Source organism: Akebia trifoliata, chromosome 1, assembly GCF_017979445.1.
Source record: "Akebia trifoliata isolate Shusen 1 chromosome 1, ASM1797944v1, whole genome shotgun sequence".
In the NCBI taxonomy this organism is placed as follows: Eukaryota; Viridiplantae; Streptophyta; class Magnoliopsida; order Ranunculales; family Lardizabalaceae; genus Akebia; species Akebia trifoliata.
Window position 1 is genome coordinate 23451750 of NC_141375.1, and position 25115 is coordinate 23476864.

The following is a 25115-nucleotide window of genomic DNA, read 5'->3' on the forward strand; positions in this document are numbered from 1 at the left end:
TTCTCTACTATCGATCCAAACGTGTTGGAGAGAAATTGAGTTTCTCTTCTCTTCTTTTCCCTCCTATTATCTTCTCTGAATGAGTTTTTCTTCTCTCAATCCAAACATAATTTTAGTCTAAGGGTCTTTAGGCTCGTCATTCTTGGCATAAGAAAACATGATCTAAAGCTTTAGGATTGTAAAGAACGAAATTCTATGACTTTTGAATTTATAATATAAAAAAAAGTATGTTTTACTGTTGAATTTCATTTTTAAGCTTTGGAGTTATGGGAAAGTTCGGTGGCCGTTAATTTTCAAAAACTTTGGGTCTAACTCAAAAGAAATTATTTTTGAATTTTGTTATCTGAGTTTTTCAATGAAATTTAAAGGGTTGTGCTATTGGATTTTTGATGTGGTAATCCATTTGAGCAAAACCACCCTTAGTAAGGCTCAAAATATTACTATGCGGTAAGGAAAGGGTTTCACTAAAATGAAAGAGTATAATGATAAAATTAAATATTATTATATTTTGGAAAATAAGTAAAATAGGTAAAATAAAGAAATAAATAAGTTTAACATCCCACCCGACTTGAGTCGAATCCATATATCATATTAAATAATAGTATCCGAATCGATTTCAAAACAGGATTAGAATCTGTATAAAATATTTGAATCTAAATATAGATATACTTAGATTCGAAATGGGTTCGAACCATTTTATGACATACATGGTTATTATATAAAAATAAAATATTTGATTGATCATATGATTTTTGAATCTCGTCTAAGTCATCTCGGTCTCGTTCATGAGCGATATGGATGTGCATACAAACATTAGGTTGTAACATTAGACACACAAAATATCTTGGGCAAATAAATGAGATGACTCGTTTTATTGGTAAAAAACTGTGGATAAACACAAAATAACACAATGATGACAATTTCTTCTCATTTCTTATGTCGCAAAGAAAAAATATGCTTCTTTTTCTCTAATCGCCCATCGTCTTCTCCAGATCTAGATTTGTTTAAAATCAAGACCCCTACTTTAAAATAAATAAATAAATAAATAACACAAACGACAATCAATTGGTTAAGGAACATTAAACAAATACCAATCTATTTCATAGCATTTGATTCAGATTTAAGAACTTGATTCTTAATCATAAGTCTTTTCTCCAATAAAATGTTAGGTTTAATTCAAATCATAAAAGAACCAATTCTCATGCAATTTTTTTAAGAAATTTTATTTTTGAGACCAATATCTTTTTTAGATCACCCCAACTTTTATTACACTAGTAAAATAATTAACACAAATTGCAGGATGCTCTAAATTAAAGATGTTGTGGCAATGTTCATACTACTTCAATTAAGGGCATACCATAATTCAACATGTTGTAAGTGAGACTACCTACTATTTCAGAGACTAATGGTGAGCCCTTCGGCCGATGGTTTAAAATTTCATCTCAGAGATGACTGATTATGATTGACAATTGAAAGAGAGATATTCAATATGAATCGTCCATCACATTCTCATTAAAATTCGAGATGTTAGTCTTGATATTGAAAATATGACGATTCAACCAAGTTTTATATTTTTTATACAAAATAATTTATTTTTGTAGATGTAAGTATTGACTTTTTTTAGGGTATAAAATGGATTGGATTTGACCCAAAATCCAAGTCTTACAAAGACTGTTTAGTAGGTTTGGATCCTTAGAGTAGCTCAAGATAATAAAAAATGAGTCGAATATGATTTAATCTCCATTGACCCTATTTGGGTATGGGTTAGATACAAATGCATCCCTAGATTTGCCCGAATTCTAATATATATGATTTTGAAACTATATTTTAAAGTTTTTTTCAAAATACTTTTTTTTTTTTTTCTTACATGGATTCTTATAAAATGAAGAGTCACCCAAGCCTTACTAAGGGTCTTTGGGATCACTTCTTGGCATCAAAAAACATGATTTGAAGCTTTAGGAATTCTATGAATTTTGAATGAAAAAAAAATTATGTTTCACCATTGATTTTCATTTTTTAAGTTTGGGAGTTATGTGGAAGCTCAATAGCTGTTCATTTTCAAAAAACTTTGGATCTAGATAAAAAGAAATTATTTTTTTTTTTTTCCTAGAGTTTTTCAATGAAACCTAGAGGGTTGTGGTGGATTTCTAATGTCGTAATCCATTTGTGCAAAACCACCCTCAGTAAGGCTCAAATAATTACTATATTGGCAAGGAAAGGGTTTCACTAAAATGAAATAGTATAATGATAAAATATAATATTATTATAAGTTGTAAAATAAGTAAAATAAATAAGTTAAACATACTAGAATTATCCCATCCAACCTGAGTCAAATCCAGATATTATATTAAATAATAGTATCTGAGTCGACTTCAAAACAAGATTAGAATCTATATAAAATATTTGAATCTAAATACAAATATGGGTTAGAAGTATCGGATTGAATTGATTTTTGTTTTTTGTTTTTGTTTTGAGGATGATCTATATGATAAGAATGTCATCCTCACAAAAAATCAGCCCAATTTGACCTTCCAATCCTATCAAAAGTGATTTAGAATGTGGACTATCTATTTTTTATCAATAATTTGTAAATCACTTTTGATGAATTTATAAATTTCAGATTGTACTGATTTTTTGTGAGGATGATCTTCTCAAAATAAAGTTCATCTTTACAAAAATCAACTCAATTCGAAACTTCTAACAAATATTTTAAAAAATGATTGTTTTTACATATGTCCTTTGAACGCCCCCAAAATAAAATACTGTGATAGAAGATCTAAGTAAACCTCATTCCTACGTGTATATACAAATAGTAAAAATATTAAATATGGGTAGCGTTCAATGGCAAACTTTTTAGCAAACTTTTTGGCAAAACATTTTTCAAAACATGAGTTAGAGGTTTTGGAATGGGCAGATTTTTGGTGAGGATGATCTCTACGGTGAGGAGATCATCATCACCAAAAATCAGCCCGTTCCAAAACTTCTAACCCAATCAAAAACAGTTTACAAAAAATGGACGGTCCACGATTTTTCAGCTTGTAAACATGGGTTAGAAGTTTTGGAATGGGCTGATTTTTGGTGATGATGATCTCCTCACCGTAGATATCATCCTCACCAAAAATCAGCCCATTCCAAAACCTCTAACCCATGTTTTGAAAAATATTTTGCCAAAAAGTTTGCTAAAAAGTTGGCCCTTGAACGCCACCCATTAAATATATATCAAAAAATCATTTTAAACCATTTTAAATTTGAATGATATGACTCATCCAAACGTGATGACTTGGACGAATAAAGGGTTCAAATAAAAAATATTTAAAAAAAAAAAAAAGCCACGATTGGCATTAAGAAGAAAGATAAGGGTATTTTAGACATCAAGAACCTACGCAACTCTCCATAAATAGAGATGAAAGCAGGGTTTAGGTTTCTCATTGCCTATGAGAGAACGAAGCGCGCTTATTGTCTTACGCCGCTTGGTTCCGTTGCGGGCATACATCGAAACCCTAAAACCCTTTTCTACTCTGCAAGATAGTCTCAGTTTCTTGTCTTTCTTGCAATGAAAGGGTTTTAAAAATCAAAATCTCTCTCTATTAGCGTTTTTTTGTTTTTGTTTTTTTGGCCGATCCAATGGGTCTCGCGTAGAAGAAAAATGTAAAATATGCGAGAACTCAATTTCACCCGGCCTATAGTTGCAGTGGCAGCCTCAAGATTTAAACCTTAACGTGCTCTTTATCATGTTTTAATCCAGAGAACTGCCCTAAATCTCTTTCATTCTTCAAAACACATAAATATCAATTTTTTTTTTTTTTTTTTGGTTTTTTTATTAGGGTTTCGATTGTGAACATGCTTTAGATGAAAACCCTAAAAAATCATTTGTTTTATTTTTTTTATTGTTTTAGGTGAAGATCCCTTTTGATCCAGGTCGCTAAATCTACAGATAAGCAGGGAAGAAGTTCATGCGATTGATTTTACTGAGGTTCGTGGACAAATTATTCAATGAAAAACCCTAAAAGAATTGAATCCAAGTTATGATTTTTTTCTCTAAAATGGATTTTCTTCGGTTCTATTATCGATTCGTAAAAAGTCGGAACAGAGCACATTCGAATTGTTTAAGTAGAGAAATGTTACCAAATGACAAGTTCAATCAAAAGTATTTTGTATATTATGTTTCAACAAAATGTAGAATCATTTTTATTTTAGGTTTTTCGACAACTAGAAATAAAATTAGGGGATAATGTGATAAAGGTTCTAGCTTTTTCAAAACGCATAAAAGATTAGTTGTTTTCAAGCCAAAATAAGTTAAATTCTTTTCAAATAATGGAAAGGATGGTAATAGGGCCTACCATTACAAATCCTACACAACTCATAAAATAAAGATTTCCATCTGGAATTCACTTCAAGAAATTTATAATAAAATAATTAAAGCCTATAATTTAGAATTGCAATTGGTGCATACAAGAAATTTGGGAGTTTAGTTATCATTTATTTTCAAAGCCTTTATCAGGATTTTCTTTGGAAGGGTATTGTATTTTTTTTTGGGTATTTTTTTTTTTGAAGTCTTTTGCTTGTCTTTAAATTTAACTAAAATTGAAAACCTTTATTCCAAAATAAATGGTGTTATACAAAGTTCTTCCATTTTTCATAAAAACTAAAAACTATGGATTGACAAAGCCAAACTTGGATTGAAATGGAAATTTTCGGCCGGGTTCGATTTTCACCCCTGAATCGAAATAGGACCTAAAAATCAAATTGAAAATTGAATAAGTAATAATATATTTATTTATATAAGATTTATGTCAAATGCTAATTTGGCGAGTTGGTAACATGTGGTGGTTTTATCACTTCTTAGGTTCGACTCCTTTTGAACTCACTTAAAATCACTTTTGTTTAAAATATTGTAGTGAATTTCAATTCTATCCAAACTTGAATTGAACCCAAAATCGAAAAATTCCTAAAAAATCAATTCGATCTTGATTCTAATTATTGTATGTTAAACCCAAACCCAAAAGTTGAGGGTCAATCTCAGTTTTAGTCTTACTTGAAACCCGAAATTTTGGTTCAGTTCGGGTATACAAAAAAAAAAAAAAAACTTTAAAAGAAGATAAAATATTTATATTTGAAAAAAATCATTAATTTTATCTTTTGTATAACAATTATAACTAAGTTAACAATTTTGTAGATAATATGTTGATTTGTTGAAAGAATTTTCTTTTAGAATGATTTGATTTTTTTTTTTTTTTTCATTCAATTCTAGAGAGCTCAAATCAGCGGCCACCTGTGTCTATTTTTTTGGCAGTAGTAGCTCCATTTATTTTGGAATCGAAAATGAAATTGACAAGAATCAGAAAAATATAATGGTTTTGACTCCAAATGTCTTAGGAATGAAACTGGAACCAACCCATTGACACCCCTAGCCATTATGTCAGGGCGGATTTAGAGTGGGACTATGGAGGCACTTGTCCCCACAAGAATTTTCAAAGTCAATAAATTAGTGAGATATTGCAACAGATTTTAGCGGTGGATAAAAAATCTGTCATTATTGCCCTCACAATTATTTTTTTTTCAATACTTAATTGCGGCGGATAACAAATGAGAAAAAACCATGGTTTCGTGTCTTGTCTCGTCCATGCTATATATCGCGTCTCATACAAGTTTTCTAATACATTTGAGATGCTCATTTAAAAAATTGAAAAATGAAAAAAGTGATGTTATATCTCATTTGAAAAATTGACTTGTCCGTTCGTCTCGTCCATGCTTGTACCGAGACGACTGGGCAATATGTCTCAGTCTCGGACAAATTTTCTGGATAAAAGCAGAATCTACACCAAGAAAGAACACATCCATCTATCTTGGTAAGAAGTTGGAGATGAACAGAAACTATAGTAAGAAAGAATACATCCATCTATCTAGTCAAGAAGATGGAGATGAACAGAAACTACAATAAGAAAGAATAGAAGAATACATCCATCTTCTAGTCAAGAAGTTGGAGATGATTACAAACAAAGAGTTAACCACAAGTACAATTAAAACCATTTCCTTTACATCAACAAAACCCGATGGTTACAATGCACAAATAAGAAAAAAAACCAGCAACTTCTCTGCTAGTCAACTCAATGGATTAAATTAGTAAATTTCTCTTTTTTTTCACTAACCCATCTTTGAACATCAAAATCCAAAACATTAAAAAAAACTCTAATAAAAAAATTTCATTTTCCATTGATCCTCTCTATCACAGTAACAACACCATGAATGCCCATCTTCCCATCCCCATTAGCCACCATTCCTAAGAACAACTGCTTTGACAATGCTGCACCAGGTAACACCACTCCCTCCTCTGCCTCACCATCCAAACCCATCCCCAAATCCTTCACAATATACTCAGCAAACCCACCAGGCTTAAAATCTCTCTATCATCCTCTTCCCAAACAACTCCATCACTATAGAACCCGCTGCTCCGCCCCTCACCGACTCCAAAAACCTCCTCAAATCCTGATTTCTCAGCAAACACCAATCCCTCACTCAACCCAATCAAATTCGAACCCACCGTAATCTGATTCGCAAGTTTACAGCTCTGTCCACACCCAGCCTCGCCCACGTACGTCGCCCACCCCATAATTTTGAACAATGGCGATAACCATCTCACTGCATGACTATCCCCACCCGCAAATATTGCCAATTTCCCATCTCTCGCTCCAATATATCCACCCGACACCGGAGCATCAACAGCCCAACAACCTCTCATTCGTGCCGCTGTGGCTATCTCCCGAGCCAACAATGGTTGACTACTCGTCGTGTCGACGATAACCCCTCCCTCGGATAGGTTCGATAATATGCCTTGGTCGCCGAGCACGGCAGATCGAACATCAGACGGGTGATCCACCATTGTAAAAACTACATAGCTCATACGGGCAACATCGGCGGGGGAATTGGCGAGACGGGCACCTAGATTTTGCAAACAAAGGGCTTTTTCTGGTGCTCTAGCGTAGACAGTAATGGCGTATCAGGCTGATAAGAAACGGGAAGCCATGGAAACACCCATGATTCCAATACCAAGCCATCCAACACGCGGACGGTTAGGGTTTATAGGTTCAGGGTATGAAGTCTCCATGTTCTCTTGAACTTGAACCAAAGATAAAGAAGCGAAATTAGAAAGGAAAAGTAACAAAAAAAAAAAAATCAAAATTCAAAAATGGTAACCACAGCAAATGAAGAAGAAACAGAGAGCGGAGACGAGAAAAATGGTTTCGAAGATAGAGATGATCTTAAACAGGATATCGTCGAAGATGGAGAATTGAAAATCGAGACGTTTGAATCGAAAACTAGAGGTTGTGAATCTCCATGTCCACGAACCCTTGGTTTCTTCCTTCTTGAAAAACCAACATTTTTCCCCATTTTAATAATCAATCTCTCTCTCCCTCTCTCTGTGTGTCTCTGCGTGGTATAGGTTTGTTTATATGTCGATGAGAGAGAGGTAGACATAGTCGTTGAGACTTGGGTTTCTTAACCCATAAGGTTTTGCTGGCCGAAGCCGTCTTGTATACTTCTTTCCATCTTCCTTAGAATATTACGAGGATATTTTCGTCATATTAGAGGCGATGGCGAATTGGAGATGCAAATTTAAAGGGTGTTTTGGTCATTTAGCTCGTAGATGTCGCTGCAGATTCTCCGATACGCGTTTTCGTGAGTCATGTGGAACGTGGGGTAGTTTCGAATTTGTGAAGTTTTGTAGAATTTAAAAGTAGGAAGCATCCATGAACTCATGGTCCCCAAACTCCAAACTCTTGGTGTTCATACCAAATGTAACAAATTGATTTCAAAATCAACAAAAAAGGATTCTATTTTGTTCTGATTTTGCGATAATTGTTGTTATAATCAAACCCAATGTATTGGATTATAACCAAAAGGTGGCATGTGCAAACGCACATATATATAAGGACTTATTTTTAACTAAAAATATTAATCAAATCGTGAATTTGAAAATTAAGTAATAAGAAGGATGTTTTTATTATGAGTGTGTCCCGTTTTTAAACATATGTTAGGTCCACGTAGGGGTGGAGCCTAAGATTTTCTTGCAGGGAGGGGGAGGGGAAACTATGGTTAGTTGTATAGTTGAAGAACTTGAAGATAAATGATTTTAGGGAGAAATTTAGAGGCTTTTTATTAGAAGTTGAAGAAAAGGATATTGAGGTCATTTTCAATTAGTATATGAGAAGGCCCGATCAAGGGGTAATGTCATCAACAAAAAATTGAAAAGAGAAGGGGGTGGTGCAAAAATTGGAGGAAGGTGAGGGTGTGGCAAATGGGGAGAGAGGGAGTGGGGTAAATTGGGGCATGTAATTAGTTGAAAATATAGGGGTGTCTCAAAGTCCTGTGTGGGCAATTGCCCCCACCAGCGCCTTACTAGCTTCGCCCTTGGGTTTATGTGGTGTTTTACTATTGGGTTTTAAAAGTTATTCGATTGCTAACTAAGCTGTAATTAAAAGAAAAAAGAGAAAAACCTACGTCTTTTTGCTTCTTTGTTTTCTGTCCAAACCTCGAAATCCTCATCTCTTTTGAAGTCATGGTAGAACAAAACAAGATATTGTATTTGTTAACGATAGTTCATACACAAATAAGGGTGATCATAACCTCTCCAAATAAGCTTAAACAAAAACTTTTTAGTGATTTCTTACAGACTTCATCGCTACCACATTACAACCAACTCCACCAACAACACAGCTAACATTCATTTTGGGGTTTTGGCAAATGGATATGTATACCCCCAGTGACATGAGCCAAAATAACTCTTTCTTGAACCATCAAGGTTGAACTATGCTAACATTCAATCCAAATACATCAACCATACACTAGTTTATGCTTCAAGATAATTTATAATTGTTAGTTGTAACACATAAATCTTACAAAATTACTAAACCCCGGATTGAGGGACTCTAGATTTAAACCATAAAATCAAAGAGAACCCTAAGATAGAGAGAGAGACTTACATATTCCACAAAAAAGAATGAAGAGAGAAGATGCAAAGAATATCCTTTTTTTGAGGCTCGAGATCAAATAGAAGATAGGGAAGAGACGTGAGGGTTTTGGAGTTTGAACAAAGAACATAGAAGCAGGAAAGAAGAGCAGGTTTTTTTTTTCTCTATTTAATTTTAATAATTAAAAAAAATTAAAAGAGGAGTTTCTTACGTCTCAGTCCAATAACTGTTAAAATCCAATAGTAAAATGCCACGTAGACACTTAACATATGTTTAAAAATGGGACACTATTCTGGATCCCAACTCTTTTATAATTGAGTTAGGATCCAGAATGGTGTCCCGTTCCTATAATAAAGGTAAGGAGTTTACTTGGCGCATTTTTGTTGGAGTTTAAACCACCTAGAGCTCTTAACCTAATCATTCAAGCAGCTTGATGTGTTTGAATTCCAATAAAAATGTGCCACGTACACACCTAATGTTGTTATAGGAACAAGACTCCATTCTAGACCATGACTCTTCATAGTTTTGAAAATTAAGCAACTAGATTTTAGGGACGTGGAGTTGCATTTTTTTATTATCGGTTTTTGACCAAAATGACCTGATTATGTTAAACTTATATATTAAGTCGGGAGAATTTTTGGAATCTAAATTTTAGTGTCAAACCATTTCTACTTTGCCTTCTCTCATTCGATTATTAGTGACATCTCAAAATCTCCAATGAATTACGTCTAATCTTGGCCACCTCCTTCATCGTCGGGTTTTGGTGTCGTAGTACCTGTCAAATAGTCTCATGCTTAAGTTAGATTCAAAGTTAAAGAAATAAGAATCCCACCTTTTTAAGCTAGCATACATTTCTTCTATGTATGTGTAAAACCTTATTTAATTCCTCTTTGATAATTTCCTTCAATTACAAACCTCCAATGGTATTAAAAATCATGATTATCTATTTTCAAGAATTGCATCAAAGATTATATGACTATTCTTCCTCCTTGGAAAAAAGAAAAGGAAAAAGAGACAACATATCCCACAGGTTAACTCAAGCATTTCCGGTGTTAAAAGAAGATTATACACTCTCTTTTTTTGTTGATTTAGAATTACCCCTTCATGTTTTGATCAATATTAGAGATACCCATGTGTTTTGAGACCAATGACATTCCTTTTGACCTCCTAAATTTTATGGCAGAGAGTTGCTATTAGCATTCCAAATTTTATTTACTACACCCCAATTAGAAATAAAGAAAATAAGTGAATGGTTGAAAATAAGTAAAAGTTGTTTTTTTTTTTTTGGGTGGGGGGAAGGATTTCTATTTTTTGGATTTAGAATTTTATGAGCCTAATCATAATAATTGCAAACAACTGCTGAAACTGAAATTGAGATTATAATCTAAATCAAAACTTAATAATGTTTGAAGAGTGTGTTTTAATCTTTAATTTGGGTGATAAATAATTTAAAATGGGGTGTTATAGACTAATATAATAAGGTTTAAATGCCATTGTCATCAACCTTTAGCCATAGCTCTTGATATTCATGTGAGAAGGTGTCAAGTTTTTACCCAATGGGTTATATTATTTTTGAACTTGAAGAAATTCTTTTAATTTTCAACTCAAAACTCCTTCCTACTTTGATATGCTTCTTTTGTTCTTGAGGTTTGATGGTTGAAGATGAAAATAAAATTTTAAAAATTTGTCAACTTCAAGCTATTAGCCACCAGGAACTTATGTTGAACCTACTCAACCTTGTCTTCAATCTACATACTCTGATTTTTCTAGATTGTTACTAGTGGCACCCCAACTTTTACTTGTTACATTTTGATTAAAAATAAAAAAGATTTAAGTGAATGTTCGAGAATAAGTAAAAGTTGAGGTGCTAATAAAAACTTTCTCTTTTATTTTTGAGTTTTGGATTTTATATGAACCTAATCATAATAGTAAACAACTATTGAAATTGTTTAAAAGATTATTATAATGTTTTGTGATGTTAAAGGTTATAATTTGAGTAAAATCTTTGTAATGTTTTAAGAACATGGTTTTAAAATTTGTCCGAGACCGAGACGTATCGTCCGAGTTAACTTGGCACCTTGGCTAAACGAGACCAACTCACAAATCTATTTGAGACATCTACGTATCGTGAGATAAACGAGACATCTCGGATGAGATTTGTAAAATTTCGTCTGAAACAAACGATACCTAACATCAATGAATAAATTACAAGACAAACGATATATATTAGACGAGATTTTCAAAATCTCGTTCGAGTTAAACAAGACAAACGAGTTAAACGTTCTCAACTCTATATTCTTTCATTCAAATCGATTTTTTTTTTCATTTTCTCAATTAAGTGAACAAAAAAAAAAGTAAGATTTTGAGGAAAAACTTCATCTTCTTCATTCGATTCAAGATGAAATCGGATGAAAAAGATGAAACATACGTAAAAATGTAAATATTTAATTTATTTATTTTGATAGTTATATTATGAATTTTTTAATTCTATGTTTTTTTGGCTTCATTTTTTAGTAGAAATTATTTATGAATTTTTTAAAAATTTTTCAGATTTTTTAAATAGTTACAAACTATTGTCTCAATGCTAAACAAGACAACTTGAACGAGATGAGATGTATCATCCGAGTTAACTCGGTATTAGGGCTAAACGAGACGAGACGTGAAACCGAATTTAAAAAGCATGTTTAAGAATGTGTGTTAATCTTTAATCGGGGGAATACAGTAAACAATTTATGAAATTGAGGTGTTATAAATAAAAGTTAGGGTGCCAATAGCAGTTATCAATTCCTATTCTTCAAAAAATCTTTTATGAACAGTTGAAGAAGATGGCTGTACTGGTTTGGAGGGGGAATCAAAGGGTGTTTGGCCAGATGTTGGTGACGAAAGCCTCTCCAAGAACCAAGTCATTCATGTTAGCCTCTCCAAGAAGACCTAAGTCAAGGTGGACATGTCTTCGAAAACACAGGAGGGCCGTGTCAAACTCAGCTCGTTCCCTTGACACGTCATTTAACAAATAACTCTGGAATTGGTCTATTGGCATAACAATTGAATTCTCACTTTCTTATCTTCTTTTCTTCCTGAATTTCTCTTCTTTTCTTTGGTTCAAGAAATATGGAGACTTCGTACCCTAAACCCATAAACCCTAACTGGACCCGTATCGGTTGGATCGGAATTGGAGTAATGGGTGCTTCCATGGCTTCCCGTATCTTATCATCCGGATACACCATTACCATCTATGCTAGAACACCAGAAAAAGCCCTTTCTTTGCAAAATCTAGGTGCCCATCTCTCCAATTCCCCAGCCGATGTCGCCCGTGTGAGCGACGTAGTTTTTACAATGGTGGGTCACCCGTCCGATGTCCGATCTATCGTGCTTAGCGACGATGGCGTATTATCGAACCTACCCGAAGGAGGGGTTATCGTCGACACGACGAGTAGTCACCCGTTGTTGGCTCGGGAGATGGCCACAGCGGCACGAATGAGAGGTTGTTGGGCTGTTGATGCTCCTGTGTCGGGTGGCGATATTGGAGCGAGAGATGGGAAATTGGCAATATTTGCGGGTGGGGATAGTAATGTAGTGAGATGGTTATCACCATTGTTCGAAATTATGGGGAAGGCGACGTATGTGGGCGAGGCTGGGTGTGGGCAGAGTTGTAAAATTGCGAATCAGATTACGGTGGGTTCGAATTTGATTGGGTTAAGTGAAGGATTGGTGTTTGCTGAGAAAGCAGGATTGGATTTGAGGAAGTTTGTGGAATCGATGAGGGGCGGAGCGGCGGGGTCAATGGTGATGGAGTTGTTTGGGGAGAGAATGATAAAGAGAGATTTTAAGCCTGGTGGATTTGCAGAGTATGTTGTTAAGGATTTGGGGATGGGTTTGGATGGTGAGGCAGAGGAGGGAGTGGTGTTGCCTGGTGCAGCATTGTCAAAGCAGTTGTTTTTGGGAATGGTGGCTAATGGGGATGGGAAGATGGGTCTTCAAGGTATTGTTACTGTGATAGAGAGGCTCAATGGAAAATGAAAATTTTGATTTGGGTTTTTGATGTTCAAAGATGGGTTTGGGAAATTTACTAATTTGATCCATTTAGTTGACTAGTAGAGATGGATGGATGTATACTTTTTTCCATTGTAACTATCAACTTTTGTTGATGTAAAGGAGATGGTTTTAATTGTTTGTGTGGTGAAATTTTTGTTTGCAATCATGTTCAACTTCTTGACTGAGACTGGATAGTAGGTATGGATGGATGTATTCTTTTATATTTGGTTGTTGTAGTTTCTGTTTTTCTTATTTATTCATCAACACCTATTAAGTTTTGTTGATATGATGAAAATGGTTTTAATGGGTCATTGGGTAAAGAAGAAGATTCTTTTACCATCTCACAATCCATTTAATTCTTCAATCTCCATTCTTCGTCAAACTGTTTCCCATGATGGTTAAAAGAAAAGAAAAGAAAAAGAAAAATTAGAGAGACCGATTCTTGTTATCATCCAAGATGTTGAAGCTAAACGAGAGATTGTTGCATTGAAAATGAACTTGGAAGAGATCTTGAAAATGTTTTGGAAAACACCTATGTTAGAAATGGCAGAATGGCTATTTCGACTATGAGCATTTTATTTTTAAACAAAATGATGGGTTTCTATGAAAAGATCTCAATTGATCACTTCTGAATTTCTATTCCTAATCAGCTATAGTGTTTCCCAACTATACTGTGACTTGCTCGGTTGATCTAGAAAAATATAAGCCGATGTTCATGCCAACCATGCTAACAACTAGCATCTGTAGCTAATGATGCTTCCTCAAACTCTTTCTTGTTTTTCCATAGCTGTGTCATGGTGTTGAACCTTTCCCTGTTAAAAGCTATAAAGAAAGACTAATCTGTTGGGACATTGATTATCATCCAAGAGAACAATGCTGCTCTCTTTTTAAATGGAGGAGATGCAATTTGGACTCTAGAAGCTCAAAATATTGACTTCAATCTACCCGAGCAACTATGAATGAAAAAATGAAAAGAGGAAAACTAACTAAATGATTTGCCCATAACACTACTAAAAATTGTAATTCGAGTGTCTTACTTGCAGCAAAAACTTCATTGTTAAGAGACCCAAGTTTTCTAGTATCCAAGTTTGGAACATGTATGCAAACATGTAGCAACGTTTATAAGCAAGTATAGTTGCTTCTCTAGCACCTCCTTGGCATCCCATGTGACTGTGCCATGGCACCACACTTGGTGGCACCTAGCTTCTAAGCAGTCATATACCTAGAGTCAATTGCTCTGGCTTCTAGATGTAGTGCTTCTCGTTGAGTCCCCTTAATGCATTTCCTGTAGGGATTTTTCTAGGCTCTCCATCAACATGACCATCCGGATTTAAGGGAAAACACTGATTTCCTAAAGATCGTTTTCAATCTTCTAGGGATTAATACACTTTTTCACAGGGATATATTTTTTTGGGATTCCCTAACATCCAAATAGTCATATTGATGGAGAACCTCAATCCATGGGTTAAGGTTAGTATTTTCTTTCATTGCTTTTAGTAAAGGAGAGTTTGTAGAGATCGATTTGGAGGACACAAGTAGAAGATGTCTTATTTAGGACAAAAGTGACGGTGAAAAAATTGGGGGGGGGGGGGGGCCTCCCATGCATTAAGTAATTTTTACTTTAAAAAAAAAAAAAAACCTAAATTCTCTTGGATTCATGGCGTAGATCAAATTAAGACAGAAACACTTTGCTTACTATCTTATTAAGATTTAAAATCTAAGGATCATTTAGTTCAAATGGATAAAAGAATTGACTCTTATAGATTTCATGAAAAAACACAACTCAATTTTTTTGTTTTATTTTTGGTTTTAGGTACGCGGTTGACGTGGCAAGGGCACGGAACCATAGATCCTTTTCTTCAGAATACATAGGAAAAAGATCTGCAATTTTGTGCTCTTACCACATTAGTCGCATACCAACCGTATGCATTCATCATTATTCTATTAAATAAGAATTATGATAATCTGACTTAGGCACGTGACTTACTCAATCGACACCCCTAACGTGACAGGTTAGAAAATCATAGATCTCCTCTTCTCAAGATACAAAGTTGCATATTTTTATGTAAAACCGTATTTCTCTATCTCAAAGAGAGCAAATCTACGATTATGGGGCCTTTCATGTCAGAGGTGTTGATTGGCTATGCCAGATGCCTAAGTCACATTACCAAGATTCATTAAATTACCTGATAAAGGCTTATATTTTGCAGTGTTGACACGTGGCAATTACTCAACCCTGAAAAACATTACCGTAGTGTACTACTACTAAGTTGTGGTGCTGCCACGTGGTACACATTCAGTTTATTATTAGCGGTTGGTGTTAAACCTCTAGAAGAATATAGAAGGATGATCACCACCACTCTCTTCCCCCTCAAAGCCACCATTCTTCACTCCCTCATCACCACCACCGCCACTAAATCCTTCTCTGCATTTCCTCTCTCCAACTCCCGATCATTCTCCATTATCAAATCTACACTAAACGTAAGCTCTCTCTCTCTTTCTCTTTACAAATTTCTTGTTTTAGATTATTGTTTAAAATCGATTTCAATTTCAGATGGAAGGAAGTGAAATTACAGAAAGTGAGGGATCGAATGTCAACCAAAGAAAGAAAATTTTTGTTGCTGGGGCAACTGGAAACACAGGTAAGAGGGTTGTTGAACAACTCCTTTCCAAGGGTTTTGCAGTTAAGGCAGGGGTTCGTGACATCGACCGAGCGAAAAGTAGCTTTTCAGATGATCCATTTTTGCAAATTGTGAGTAATTTCTTCTATTAGGGCATTGTGAAATCAATATAGGGTTTTTTTTTTTTTTAAATGTTTTTTCTTGGTGTAATTTATAGGTGAGGGCTGATGTAACAGAGGGTTCAGAGAAGCTAGCGGAAGCCATAGGTGATGATTCTGAAGCTGTAATCTGTGCTACTGGGTTTCGACCTTCGTGGAATTTGTTCACTCCGTGGAATGTGAGTTAGTAAAGGAGTAGTTAAACTCGCGCGTGTGTGTGTGAAACTGCTTAATTCCCCCAAATCACGTTGTCTCAGACAGGGGCCGAGCCAGGATTTTGCTCATGTGGGGGCAGCCAAGAGTGAAAAAACATAGTTGTGGGGGCAACTAAGAGTGGAAAAAAAGAAGTTGTGGGGGCATTAGTGACAGATTTCTTTATCCGCCGCTAAAACCTGTCGCAATAGCACATTAATCCATAGAATTTGAAAACTCTTGTGGGGGCAAGTGCCCCCACGGCCCCCCACTCTAAATCCGCCCCTGGTCTCAGAACAGGATAAACCACTTAATTAGAGTTATAATTATGTCTTGATATTTTTAAATGAAAGATTTTATTGCCACGCCAACTTTGCTAACACCATCCCAATTGTGTGCTAATTCTTTAGTGATTAAAGTATGAATTATGGTGGCATTAGCAAACGTTGGTGTGGCAATAGAATCTATTTTTAAACTAAATTTTCAGAAAATAAGATGGATTACAAGATGATCAGTTCCAAGCATATAGGGGAATGCTAACTTCTAATGCTTCATTGGGATGTTTGCATCTCCACAACTTATTTTGGCTGAAAATGCATTTTAGCATTTTATCTTGTAGTGTATAAAGTCGGAATATTTAGATATTTTTACAATTATTTTGAATTTTAATAAAATGTCATTTTTGTAAAAATTAAAAAAAAAAAAAAATTAAAAATAAAATAAAATAAATAAAATAAAAACTCTAATGGTTGTTTATAAAAGCGTTTATTACACAAGCACTCAATGCTAGGACTTTTTACCAAAAACATTAATTGTACAAGATGCAAAATCGGTTATGGAAGATGTTAGTGTCCCAATGAAGTATCAAACATTGGCATTCCCCATAATTATTATGATTTTTTGATATTATAAATAAGATGGATTTAGAAGATGATCAGGCCAAGATTGTATCTTTGTTTAAATAATAGAAATTTAAATCATTGATATTTTTATCAAAAAAATAAAAAACCTAGTTGACTCGGGTCAAATTAACTCGACTGATTTTTGTAAATATAAAACTAGTTATATTGTTTCTCAGAGAGTCAATGTGAAGTATGAGTCACATAGAAAATCTCACTCGTTCATGAACAATAGTGAGATGATTTGGACGAGTCATCTTGGTCTCGGGAGATTTTTAAACCATGCCTCAAACACATCTTGTTGTCAATTGTTCTGGTCTAGATTGGATCAAGGTTGATGTGGAACCTATCCAATAAGGATCTGATCAGTCCCTTGTCAGATCTAGCTTTTATCCGATCTCAATTGGGTTGGGTAGGATCAAATCAAATCCGTTTGATATCCAAAATATGAATAAACTTTATATTATATTATATAATTTACATACTCTCTTACGTTTTCTTGGATGGGGACCTCTATTAGATTGGGCCATGGTTGATCCAGAATGATCCGTTTAGTTATTAAATTGTATCCTTATTGGAATCCAAATCCTTGAAGCATATCCAAAGTTACCAAATCAGAATGGATCAGATTTCAGGTCCTGATTGGATGCATTGATAGGCCTAATATATATATTTGATAGTTAGAATTGAGATCATTATGCGTGTTTCGTTTTTTATCATTATGGTTAGGACTTGCTTACATGATATTCAAATTTGAAAAATCACACTTTTCAATCTTTTATCCAAACCAATCCTTCACATTACAAGCTTCTCTCACCCTTTTCAATTCGACTCCCTGAAACTAAGTTCCCCATCAAATAAATTTTCATTTGTTAATGAAATACAAATTATTCTTACATCAATGTTTGCTGTTTCTTATTGTTGCAGGTTGATTATTTTGGCACAGTAAACCTAGTTGAAGCATGCCGGAAAGTTGGTGTGAACAGATTCATTCTTATAAGCTCCATTTTAGTCAATGGAGCTGCAATGGGGCAGATACTTAATCCAGCTTATATCATTCTAAATGTATTCGGACTTGTATTGGTAGCAAAACTACAGGCAGAGAAATATATTAGGAAATCTGGTATAAACTATACCATTATAAGGCCCGGTGGATTGAGAAACGACCCCCCAAGTGGAAATATAGTCATGGAGCCCGAGGTAGCAATGATTGTCGCTCGTTTATTTCTCAAGTTTGTTTTGGTACCCACTTAGTGGCCTTCAAGTTTACTTCTTTCTTGGCTCTTTTCAGGATACTCTTTTTGAAGGATCCATATCCAGAGATCAGGTTGCAGAAGTAGCTGTTGAGGCATTGGTCCACCCAGAATCTTCTTACAAGGTTGTTGAAATTGTTTCTCGTGTTGAAGCTCCTAAACGCTCGATTGAGGATCTTTTTGGTTCTATCAAACAACATTGATTGAGTATAATTTCGTTTAAGGATCTTGAAGGCCTGATTTTGTAAGTGAGTTTACGTTTGTGATTTCTTCCTCCTTTTTTCTTATTGTAGTCCAATGTACTTGTGTTACACATAGAGTATGTTTCCGCAAGTTCATCCATAATTGGGTTTAGACCCATATCTTCATTTTGTTGCCATATGGTAATTCAACTTTGAGGTCATGGGTTCAAGTCCAGCTTACCCTTCACTATTAGGATTATTAGATTATTTTAATATTTATTATTTAGCTTATAATGTCTAGTTTATTGGATTTTGTAATTTTCATTTTTAGAGTTGATTAATCTCTCTTGTTTTTCTTCAAAAAAAAAAAAAGAAGTTTCCTTCAATTTTCTTAGTAACCAACTTACTTATTTCTCTCATTGTAATCCCTCACATTTCTAATTTCACTCAGTTTGTTAAGTTTTCTTTGTTGATTTTTGGTATTTAATGTAGATGTTAACTTTGGTCTTAATTTATCATTAAATTTAATCAAATTATAATTTCTCATTATTTTCGCTAATATCTTTTAGAATTGTAAAATGAATACATTTGATGCTATAAATCACTGATAGATTCGAATGTACCATATTTGCAGGTAACTATCTCATACACTTTGTCAGCATTTTAATGCTATAGATTATTTTCTTCCCTGCTTTCCATTTGTAGTCCTACGTACTTGTGTTTGTTGTTGTATAATTCCATCATTTTCCCATAAATGAGGATAACTAAACTGAAATATGTTATATACATGAGAATGTTTCCGCCAGTTAATCTGTACTTGGGTTTAGACCCATAGCTCCAATTTGATTGACATATTGCAATGCAACTTTGAGGTCATGGGTTGAAGTCCAGTTGAGATTATGCTAAGAGCTCACAATAACTTGAAACTCATAGTTTAACTACTCTCTCCAACATTACTAGCATTATTAGATTATTTTAGTATTTATTATTTAATTTATAATGTCTAGTTTATTGTATTATGTGATTTTCATTTTGAGAATCGGTTAATCTCACTTGTTTTTCTTCAAATCTCTTTTTGTTCTCTAATTTTTTTTTCTTTGTAACCAACTGCTATCATTTTCTTCCAAATTTCGTAAAATATGGGAACTTTTTTGTCCCTCATGGTTGTCCTTCGAAATTTTCCCATTTTATACTCTTCTCACCACCATGCCTATTTCTCTCATTGTAAACCATACATTTTTTAATTTCACTCAATTTGTTAACTTTTTTCTTTCTTGATTTTTGGTATTTAATGTAGATGTTAACTTTTGTCTTAATTTATTGTTAAATTTAATTGAACTATAATTTCTCTTTACTTTTGCTAAATATTTTTTAGAATTGTAAAATTAATACATTTGATGCTATAAGATCATTGATAAGTTCGAAAATATTTACTTGGTCAACATTTTAAACATTAATTGGTTTAGAGCACAGCATATCTGAGAGTAGCTAGCTCTCAAGCTACCAACTTCAGCCAATAAACCAGTTGGTAAGATCAGACTGATATTGGTATTTGGTAATACATGCAATTTATAGTGTCTTTGTCACTTTTACAAGGAACCCATTATTGTTGCTATTTGCATCAAGAACAATGATTTCATATAACATTCAAAGTGGAAAGAAAACCATTTGCAAAAAGAATATGGAAACCCCAATTAAACAACCACAAGTGATAAAGAACATTGAAAGATCAAATCATAAGAACCAAGCAACTAGAGAAGCCAAGGCTGCTACAATAGCTGAGGCACTGAGAGCCACCCTCATTACGTGGAAACTGGAAATTTTGTCAGCAAAATTTGACGGTAAGGCCCATGAATTTTAGAAATCAAATTTCAACGGCCCTGACAGTCCAAGGCGTTGAAATTTCTTCCATCTTCTATTAATTTGATGGTTTTGGTCTGTTGAAGAAAAAAATCAACGATGAAAAATTCGAGAACTTGGTCCATCAAGTTTCATGAAATTCGACTGTCTTAGGCCATCGAAAATGGGCTTTTTTCACGTTGTGCTCGACATTCTCCATGGCCTGTGTTGGGGCAATATCTCTCCCAAATCTTCAATTATAAAAGTTGCTCCAAAAGTAGCAAAAGCCAGCAGAACCATAATGTACATGGTGAAAACCATGGCCAACTCCATTTCTCAAACTTGATTCTAAATAGATTTATAGAGAAATAAACTAAAGTTGTCTAGAGGGAACAGTCTGTGCGGCAGAAGATGGTTTGGGATTTAGAGGGAAATGGAGGGTTTGGGTGCTTTTATTAGTGAGTATGTGGAGTGAGGAAGAATTTGCCAGCTCTGCATCACCAGTGCAGTCGGGAATAGATACAATAGTGTATAAATACAGGTGTCAATATAAAATTACTTAATAGACCGTAGGGGAGGGGCATGTTTTTAAATGCACCCACCCTGAGTTTAGGGGTTAGGGTGGTATCTTAACAAACCAGTTAGTAAAATATTTCTTTCTTAATGCCCCTTCACCCTTATAAAACAGTGACATCTCTCAACAATTTAAATTGATGATCACAATGATCATATTTGAAATTTTGAGATCAATGATTGTAAGAAGTTCAATCTTGAAATTTTAAACGTCGATCTCAATTAGTCATTTTTTGTGAAAGGTAATTTCGCAAGTGTAAGAGGTTGATCTCGATGATTTGAATTACTAAATGGACCATCAGATTACTGCTGAAAATTTGTGGAGAACATTTTACTAGAAAAATAATTCCCTAGAAAAGAGTCCTGACAAACGGATTTTCTAAGAATTTTTTTTTTTTTTTGGTATGGCACCAAGACATAATCTAAAATAATTCCCTAGAAAACATGGGTTGTTTTGTCTTTTATTTATTTATTTTAAATTCTTGTTTATATTTATAATTTATTTTTTTTCCATGATAATATACATTATACAATGTGCATTACATAAAGTGTCCCTAAGGAAAAAATTGATAGAATATCTAGGGAAAATTTTATATATATTAAAATTTTATCATCTAAATATATAAATACAAGAATTTTATGATTATGCATTTTTTTTTGTTTTGTTTTTGTTTTGTGAATATTTCAGAATCCGAATCCCTATGTTTTTAAACCAATGACATGTGCCTTTGATCTCAATCTTCTCTAATGGAATAATGGAAAATGACTTAATTACCCTCGTCTTGAAAATGTAGCTAGACAAACACCTTGATTTTTCTAGTTTGGACCAACTGTATTGAGGGTAATATGTGGGCTGTGGCAGACTGGTGACTGTTTGATGAGAGAGACAGAGAGGAAATTAAAAAAATAAAAATAAAAGGTGGTTTTGATATCTGAAGTCTTAGTTGTCAGATAGGATACATCAAACTTTGATGCCATGAAGAGACATCAAAAAACTAATACCTCTCCTCCGGCCAAATCACAGCCCACAAATCTCTCACTTTAGGAAAGTCTAAAGATCACGAGTCACGACTCTATTACGAATAGTCGTTCTAAACTGACATGATTCCCTGGCACTGCTGTCAACCTTACGATGACGTGGCATATGTCCCTCGAGATACAACTTACGTGTCACGTCAGCAAAATGTGAATTGAGGTCAATCTTTAAGATTCACTCCATCATTATTCTTTCTAATTTGGTTCAGGTGAAATATGTAGGACAGTTGGAATACTCTACATACCCAAATTCCAGTCCATTCTTCTTCTTATAAATTTCTATCTTTCCAACCAACAAAAACCAATCTCTAATGTTGTTTCACATTATCGAAAATTATGGTGAAGTTCTCTGGAAATGAGGAGATTCTTGAAACCTTACTGATGGTTGTAAGGATGGAACTCAAAACCTTTCAAGCAAATGTTGTTGTTGTTGATGATGAGAAAGAAATAAAGATCAATGAAGGAAAGAAGAAAATCAACAACTTACTACCATCAAAACCCATCATCGCAAAGCAGAAAAGGAGCAATATCATTATCAAGATGGAGAAGAAGAAGAAGGACAAAGAGAAGACCAAATCATCTCTGATTCTACTACTTCAATCACCATCACCACCCATTATTCCCTCCAATATGATGAAAACTATCAATGGAGTTCGGGGAACTACCACACCGATATGGATTGGAGAGAAGACCCTTTTTCCTAGCGATGTTAATTCATCTCTTTATCGTCTTTTTTTCCCTAAGAGTGAAGCATTGATTCAATACTTGACAAATGAAGAGAGGAATGTGTTGGAAAATAAGAAAAATCCAGGAACCCTATATGTAATGGTGGTGGATCCTAAAGGTTGGTGGTGGAACTTGAAGTTTAAGTGGTGGAAGAGCATTGACAAGTACGTGTTAACTAGTGGGTGGACAGATTTTGTGGATGAAAATAAGTTAGAGGGTAAGATCGATATGGTTCAACTGTGGGCCTTTCGACAACCTCGACAACATGACCATCATGATGGATTATTCATGCAACTTTGTTTTGCCATCAATGTCCGAAGAGTTAATAGTTTTGATCATTGTAGTGAAGCAGGCACGAGTGTTACAAGTATTAGTTAAGATTTGTTATCATTTTCACTTAGGAGAACAAACATTCTTTCAAGTTTTCCTTTTTTCCATTTCTATCAGTTAGGGTTTTGGGTTTTGTCGTAAATATTGTTTTTCTTTATTATATTAATTGTTGACTTTTCTTCCATGCTTCTGTTTAATAATTTTTTTCTTTAAGTTTCTGTTGTTTGCTGTAACAAAGAAGATAAAATTTTCAAAATTTATAGGAAGTTTGGTTAATGCTCTCTCAATGAAACATACGGCTGAGATTAGAGAATTCTTAGCCAGTTTTACATGTTTTTCGAATCCCTATATTGATTCTAACATCTCAACCGTTGGCTTTGCCATAAAGATTTCTGAATGTGGGATCACATGTCGGTCCACTGTTGGCTGGTCTAAAGCTAACTCATTAACTCGACTTGCTAATTGGGCGAGTCAACTTGACTCAGTTAGACTTCAGCACTATTGTTAAAAATTACAGATAAAAAAAAAAAAAAGCACTGTTTTTTAAAACAACTTTTGAGTCAACTTGATGATTTGTCCGAGTCACATTGGAAATACTCTGTCTCGGGTAAAAATCAAACAATTATGTTCTTATATTGGAAAAAAAATGATGTGGTGGTAGATGCTTTTTACTCGTATCTCACAGAAAAGCATCAACGGTAATGTACGTGACACCACATCATTTTGTCACCTTTGTGTCTCCATTTGTGTCACCCCAAAATGACTCTCTTTTATTCAACACGTGGTTGGGTTCGTGACAAGGGCATAGAGCCATGGTTCGATCGTTTTCATCGGGGATACATAGGAAAAATATATGCAGTTTTGTGCCCTTACCACGTTGGCCCCATATCCAACCGCATACAGTTTTCTAGAAAACAAAAAATTAAGAAATTTTCATTTTGTCAAATTTTTGAAAACTATTTTTAAATATTTAAGATATATATATTTCATTGTTAAGTAAACTCGTGAGTCATCAAATTCACTCAACTCAATGGATATTTGAGTCAGAGTAGAGTTTATGATCTAAGAACAGCGAGATAGTGATTTTTGTAATCTTCAGGGATTTGGGTATGAAAAACATCTGAAAATATTGGATGGGTATCCATTTAATTGAAATTGGAACTGAAAATCCTAGTTTTGGGTTCCTCTTTATTGGAATTGATTACAATTAGGTTAAAAAAATTAGAAAATTTAACGAGAGAATATCTGATGATTCCGATTTTGATTCAACAAAATTCCCCTCAGTCAAACTATTTCTGGGTTGACATTGCCAAGTTATTAATTGAATCAACAATTTGGTTCAAAAAAGTTTTAGGGCTGAAATCCAACTCAGTAGGGTTGACTCGACCAATTTCTCAGTCGAATCAAGTTATCAACTCTCTCTTTTTTATCTTTTTCTCATCAACAATCATTAATAAATAGCCCAAGTTCAGAGATCACTAGCCTTCAAGGCAACGGTTGAGATCAGATAATCTCTATCTAGGGATTACAAAACAAGAAAAAAACATAGAATTTAAGTTACAATCCCTACCAAAATTTAAACTAATCTTTAAAAACTTCATGTTACATGTAGAGACCCTCAAACCAAACGTTCTGTAAAGTTAGAAAAATCCATCTTTTGCCTTACAAGTTACAACAGAGAGCAGAAATAATAACAGAAGAATGGGAAAACAAAAACAGAAATTGATATAAAACATATATATGAAATACAAACATTGATTACAAAACCATAACTGGAAACAATGAAAAACCTTGAAAGAAATAATCAAAATTGAAAAGAGCGGCCAAATTAATGATTATTTGTTATATTCTCCCCACCAAAAATATTCAAAAACCCTAGTTTCTTCCACCACTCGTACTAGCTCCGCTACAATCAAATTTTGTTTTTCTACCAACATTGATGGCGAAACAAAGTTCCAATGCACCACCATGTTCATTAGGTCGTCGAAAGGCCCACAACTCAACAATATCGATCTTACTCTGTAACTTATTTTCTTTAACAAAATCAATCCAACCCGTAGATAAGACATACTTCTCGATGCTCTGCCACCACTTGAACTTAAGATTCCATGACCAACCTTTAGGATCCACCACCATTACATCAAGGTTTCCGGGATTTTTCTTATTTTCCAACAATTCTCTCTCGTCACGAGTCAAGTATTCGAGCAAAGCTTGACTCTTAGGAAGAAAAAGACGACTAAGAGATGAATTTACATCACTAGCGAAGAGGGTCTTCTCTCCAATCCAAACCAGTGTGGTTCCCC

At 34.2% G+C, this 25115-nt stretch overlaps 2 protein-coding genes and 1 pseudogene across 3 annotated transcripts; 2 read left to right on the forward strand and 1 right to left on the reverse strand.

The window, feature by feature from the left end:
- Window positions 1-6006: 6006 nt before the first annotated feature.
- Window positions 6007-7590, reverse strand: LOC147411063 (putative 3-hydroxyisobutyrate dehydrogenase-like 3, mitochondrial pseudogene; annotated as a pseudogene).
- A 4208-nt stretch (window positions 7591-11798) lies between these two features.
- Window positions 11799-13225, forward strand: LOC147411064 (putative 3-hydroxyisobutyrate dehydrogenase-like 3, mitochondrial). Its single transcript, XM_086444203.1, has one exon. The coding sequence runs from the start codon at window positions 12081-12083 to the stop codon at window positions 12987-12989; it is 909 nt and encodes a 302-aa protein (XP_086300329.1). The 5' UTR covers window positions 11799-12080; the 3' UTR covers window positions 12990-13225.
- Window positions 13226-15325: 2100 nt separating this feature from the next.
- LOC147411065 (NAD(P)-binding Rossmann-fold superfamily protein) lies at window positions 15326-19199 on the forward strand. 2 transcript variants are annotated; one of them, XM_086444224.1, is made up of 6 exons: window positions 15326-15485; window positions 15559-15756; window positions 15843-15962; window positions 17802-18074; window positions 18166-18375; window positions 18944-19199. In XM_086444224.1, exons 1-5 carry the CDS (start codon window positions 15351-15353, stop codon window positions 18328-18330), a joined length of 891 nt encoding a protein of 296 aa, XP_086300350.1. In that variant the 5' UTR covers window positions 15326-15350; the 3' UTR covers window positions 18331-18375; window positions 18944-19199. The 2 variants fall into 2 exon arrangements, with proteins under 2 accessions (XP_086300350.1, XP_086300342.1); XM_086444216.1 differs by having other exon boundaries at window positions 18166-18371.
- Window positions 19200-25115: the final 5916 nt, after the last annotated feature.